This window comes from Malania oleifera, chromosome 2 (assembly GCF_029873635.1).
Source record: "Malania oleifera isolate guangnan ecotype guangnan chromosome 2, ASM2987363v1, whole genome shotgun sequence".
Classification (NCBI taxonomy): domain Eukaryota; kingdom Viridiplantae; phylum Streptophyta; class Magnoliopsida; order Santalales; family Ximeniaceae; genus Malania; species Malania oleifera.
The window spans coordinates 139,263,479-139,269,339 of NC_080418.1; the positions used below are offsets into that span (position 1 = coordinate 139,263,479).

Below are 5,861 nucleotides of genomic sequence, written 5' to 3' on the forward strand. Positions count from 1 at the left end.
TGGTGGCATCCTTAGAGACCATACAAGTACTTTTGTGTTTGGTTTTTCAAAATATTTTGCTTCTTGTTCAAATAATGAAGCTGAATTGAGAGCTGTATTAGAGGAAATAAAGATTTGCAAACATTTGGGCCATACTAGTATTGATATTGAATGTGATTCGAAGATTGTTGTAAATTAGATAAGAACAAGGAGGTGCTCCTTGTGGTATTTATGAGATTTTTGGGAGCAGCTGATTGGTTTATTGGAGGAAGTAGACTTTTCAATTAAACATTGGTATAAAAAAGGAAATAAAGTGACAGATGTCTTAGCTCGTCAAGGTACTAGGAGGAGGAATATGTTGTTTACAAATAGTAGTCATCTCCCTAGAGTTATCAAGAGGTTATATAAATTGGAGAAGATGGGTACGGCTTATTTGAAGTATGTTTAGCTGATTTCCTGTTGATTTTGGTCTGCTTTATGGTATTTATCTTTTGTTTGTTTTATTGCGTGATATTTGACTTGTAGGTCCTTGTTTTGTTTTTGCTTTGTAATCTTTTTTTGGCTGGATATTAATGTTGTTCTTGGGAAGCCTTTAAAAGTTTGTTTTTTGTCCCTCCCTTTAAATATCTTGTAACTACGGTATTCCTCCGCCAAAAGTAAGGATTTATCAATAAATAAATGGAGGTCTCGCCCTTCTTGAAAAAAAAAAAAAAAAAGAAAGTATAAAGATCAAAATAATGACTCACTTATAGTTTAACTTAAATTTATGTGTAGACTATGTATTTTGCCCTAAAAGTTAAAAATTAGGAATGGGACCAACATTTTCTAACTTGAGTCTAACAAAGATATAACAATATAGATAATGAATGGGGATTTTATTAGAATCATGACGTTTGATTAGCAACACAGTCAAAAACTAATTTTCGAATTGATTTTTTGTTCCTTTTTGAATTTTATTCAATTGATGTAATTGTTCAAATGCGAAGATGAGATCTTTTAATATTACGAAAGTAAATATATTTCTTAAAAATATTCATCATAATTTAGAAATGAATTTATTTTTAATACATTTTTTAACGAGTCTCCAATTTTATTGATAACCCTCGCTTATAGTAAAAAAATACTGTAGTTATAAACACATATTTATTCTCCACTTAACTAGCAAGCATTATGAGGGTTTTTAACATTGAAGGCAAATGAGTCTTATTGTCATCAAGTCTTAGAAGACTAATCATTCTTCAAATTCCATAATATTACATGCCACCTCAGCAATAGCTGATCCTGTACCGCCTCCCACGTCCACGAGGGATCCCACGTCAGCAAGCCCGTCCTTGTACCCCGCCAGGATGGCATTCGGCGTGATCCTAGCTGTACACGCCATCGCACCGTTGAACATGGCGTTAAACTCCGGATTTGGGCCGGCGAACTCCCAAATCTCGCGGCCGTGAGCCTTCTTGAAGGCGGTCCCGCCGTCGGTGACGCAGTTGGAGAGCTGATGCCAGGGGGACAGCAGCAGGGGATGATTCTCCAGCAGCACCATCGGCGCCAGGGTCATCTCGGTGTCGCGGAGGAGCCACCGGGAGGAAGGGGTGAGGCCGTAGAGGGTGTCTGAGGATGGGCCGCCGTCTGACGGCAGAGAAGGACTGGCGGTGAAGATGGACTTGCGGGCGAGAAGTGTCATGATGCGAGAGAGGGTGGTGATCTCGGCGGCGGGTGGATCGATGGCGGAGGCGATTTGGCGCAAGGTGATTGGACGGCCGTGGGAGTGTATGATGTCGGCGATGCGGAGCTCCACAGCGGATTTGAGAGCCATGGAGCCTACAAAAGCAAGCATCACTTCCCATATGTGAGCTTCACCCTTTAACTTTGCATTAACTTCCTCATGCACTGTTGACATTTTGTGTGAGTGTGAGATATAGAACTTGGAAATTAAGGGACGACTACAAGAAATAAGAGAGGTTCATATTTATAGAGTGAATTGGGAATTAGGGACATGACATGTAGGATGTGCAATAAGTGATGGACAACTTTGAAAGAAAGGGCTTTTGGAATTATAAATGGAATTATGAAGGTAAGGTGAACAAATATAGAAAATGAAATAGGAACAGCCAAAAATCTTGGAATTATATATGGAATTTCGGAATCATCCCTTGAATTATTTCATGACCCAAAAATCTTATTTCTATTTGGAGGAGGAACAGCCGAATTGGTTTATGAAGTTTGAGTGTAGTAACCCGAACAGGAAATAAAATAAATAAATACATATAATAATAAATATCTTGGAGATATTTTTAGATATTTATACATAAATATTTTGGAGAAGATATTTTAAGTAACTTAAGGGTTAAGTTATGTTTTTATTTTATAACTCTCTCTCTCTCTCTCTCTCTCTCTCTCTCTCTAAGTCCCTTGGATCACTCACGAGTGCTCCTCGATTCTCTCTCCCTCCTCCTGGCTCGTGAGATCTCGTTTTTAGGCCCCGCTCCAAAAGTTAGGGTTTCGTTTTTTGGAAGTTTTGGTCGTTTTTCGAGAATCAAGTAAAAGGATTATATTATATCAGTTTCTTTTGCAAGTTTTAAAACCAATTGAAATATTGGATATGTTTATATATATATATATATATATATATATATATATATATATATACAGTTACGGCTTTTCCTAGGTTTTCGAGCCTAGGGTTCGATTAAAATACTTTATTTTTTAAACCAACCAATTAAATTCGAATATGATATTTTTGGATTAAAGTACTGGACTTTTTGAACGTTTTCACTGATTGAAAATTTGGGGTTTCAAACCGTAGGCATGTTTTAACACGAACCAAAGGCAGTAGGGTTGATTATCTCTGTTTTTCTTGTACTTAACTACGTATCTATATTTTAGTAAAATAATAACTTGGAGATACTCATACCCCAATTTTCAGCACAATATCTATTTTTTCAAGCAGTTATTTTATTTATGATTTACCAGGTGAAAAATTGTATAGCATGAGTGTAGTAACTCGAAGAATAATGGTATTTTAAATAATAAGGAGGGAGAGAAATGGAAATAGTAACAGAAGGATGCAGTCGACGATAACACACTTTGGGAAAAATACCCTAATAAATTTATCAGGGTCTCGTTGACAAATACAGGGGATTCATCGACGAGGATACAACAGGACCTCGTCGACGAGGGCAAGTTTCATCGAGGAGAAAATACCGAGAGAAAAATTTGGACTACTCTGAATTTCGTTGACGAAGGGCAAGGTTCGTCGATGAAATTACTTAAGGACTCGTCGACGAGATGACGTGGCTCGTCGATGAATCCAGTAGTATAAATAGTAAAAACTCTGATTTTTATCCTATTTCAACGCAAACTACCCTCTCTCTTTATAATTTCTCTCTCCTCTACGACCCTTCCCCCTTCTCTCTTTGATTTCGACCCCGTCAGTCGCCGAATCGACGATCTGAAGCCACCATGACGCTTCAGGCGAAGTTCTCTTCAAGTTTTCTAGGGAGGATCGTCGGTGGGATCGAGTTGGATTTCATAACAAATTCAGGGTAAGACATTTTAGTCAATTTTTGGCCTTCCGACAATTTTAGGAAATGATATAGGCAAAGAAATATTGAAATTTTGTTCTGGAAAATGTTATTTTCAGGGTGTTGAGTGGAGAACCCTACGGGTGTAGGACCCGTCTTAATAGGAGGATTTTAGCAGAAATCGGATAAGGGAAATATGCTATGCTAGGCAATTTTATTATGTTCCGTATAAATTATACTTTTTTATCAGATGATTATTCATTAGAGATTTATATAGTTTATTATTTATGTATAATATGTTTAAAGTTTCTGTGTGATTTGAGAATATGAGTATGGTAAAGAAACATGTTTTACAGTATTTCAGGATATGTTTTACTGAATAAACAGCCAGTGGTTATGTTTTATAGTAATTACAGTACCATGATTATACAGTTTACAGTACCATGATTATATAGTTTTCGATACCATGACTTACACAGTTTACAATACCATGATTATACAGTTTTCAGTACGATGACTTACAAATTATAGTCCAGTTTAGAAATACAGATGATACAGTTACAATTTATTACAGTGTCATGGTTAATACAGTTATTACAGAATCATGGTAAAATAGATAGTTGTATATATATAGAGATGTATTATATAGTATCAGATCTTGTTGGACCATATAGTTCAGAGCACGGTACCGTAGCTACATACAGTTTACAGAGTGCAACCACCTATTCAAATAATACGTGGTAGTAGGTCGATCGTATAGTGCCCTAGACGTGGACAAGCTCCCCATCAGATATGGGTTGAGGAGGGCAAATCAGACCGAGGGAGTATAGTGGTTTACCCTGGTCAGCCAACCAGGGTAGATCCCGCTTACGGGCCGCACAACCCTATTTTGAGGGGTTAAATCATGACACACAGTTATCTACGGGGAAGTTTTCATTTATTATTATGTATATACAAATTTATAGAGACAGGGAATATACTTATGTACATTAGAAGTATTTTAAATAGTAACCTAAAATATTGATATGTTAAGTAATATGGAAATGGTGGTGGTTTCTATTACTTGTACAGTATTTATAGACCAGTTATACATTATTTTATAGAAAAAGAATTTCCTAATATTGTAACTCATCTGCCACACACTAGCAATAACATATTTCGTCTTACTGAGCGTTAGCTCATCCCAATTATTTTAACATTTTTCAGGTGATCCAGGTAGGCGAGCAGATCGGGCTCGTAGATAGAGGGGCCTCAGTACTGCCCTGACAATTGAGAGTGAGTATATTTTTGAGAGTATTTTTGTATAGTCCTCACCAGTGGGGATATTTGGGAAACATGTTAGCACTCTGGTATTGTATATAGTTTCATATGGTTATGTTTACTTTATTTCTACTTCTTGCTGCTTAAGTTCATGATTGGGTTTAATCCGATATGGTATTAGAGCATGTTAAATGTCATAGTATAAAAAAAAAAAAAAAAACCAAGTTAAATAGCAGGTCATTACAGTTTTTAGTATCAGAGCTTAGGTTACTAGGTTCTGTAGACTTTAGAGTGCAGCGGAAACAATACCAGAGTATAGGAAAGAATTTGAGGTTTGTTCTGTGGTCTGGGTACAGGATTACCGTGGTGGTTTCTGTGTTTTTCCTAGGGTGATGATTTCAGGAAAACCACAGTAAACTATTGTTGAGTCATGTGTCTAGGTGACAAAACTAGATATTGAGTTATGGTCAGGGAAGGTAATTAATTTGAGTTGGTATACGATAGTTCTGTATAGGAGATAAAGTTCTTAAGTGTGTTTCTTGTTTTCAAGATAGACCCAGAAAGCAGTGTCACAGATGCTGGGGAGGATAGGCCAGGACCTTCCAGCATAGGTGTAGGAGATACAGATGTTGTGCTACGTAGTGTCACTCAGTAGGTGATGACTGAGATGGCCAGGAGCTTTGGGGAGCGTAGCTGTTTGATCGAGCAGTTTACGCAGATGAAGCCCCCATCCTTCGTTGGAGGAGATGACCCGATTATAGCTGAGAATTGGGTCCAGGACATTGAAGAGACGTTAGCGGTGCTTCCTTGCACAGATGAGCAGAAGGTGGTGTTTGCGGCATTGAAACTAACTGGGGAGGCGAAGCGCTGCTGGAGATCAGCGCGTCTGATAGAGGAGCAGAGGCCGATTCCAGTTCTAGTGATGTGGGACCGATTCAAGGAACTTTTATTCAAGCGATATTTCCCTGCTATCGTTCAGAGCGCCAAGGCAGCAGAGTTTATGCATTTGGTACAGGGGCAGATGACCGTATCCTAGTACGTGGCTCGGTTTATCGAGTTGTCACGTTTTGCTCCATATTTGGCACGTGATGAAGAGAAAAA

At 37.9% G+C, this 5,861-nt stretch overlaps 1 protein-coding gene across 1 annotated transcript; it reads right to left on the minus strand.

Moving 5' to 3' along the window:
* Positions 1–1,033: 1,033 nt before the first annotated feature.
* LOC131148803 (desmethylxanthohumol 6'-O-methyltransferase-like) lies at positions 1,034–1,960 on the minus strand. Its single transcript, XM_058098730.1, has one exon. The coding sequence runs from the start codon at positions 1,874–1,876 to the stop codon at positions 1,211–1,213; it is 666 nt and encodes a 221-aa protein (XP_057954713.1). The 5' UTR covers positions 1,877–1,960; the 3' UTR covers positions 1,034–1,210.
* Positions 1,961–5,861: the final 3,901 nt, after the last annotated feature.

What these genes read in the sequence shown, in the direction of transcription:
- LOC131148803 (XM_058098730.1), bottom strand. Translation starts at nt 1,876, where the DNA reads ATGTCAACAGTGCATGAGGAAGTTAATGCAAAGTTAAAGGGTGAAGCT.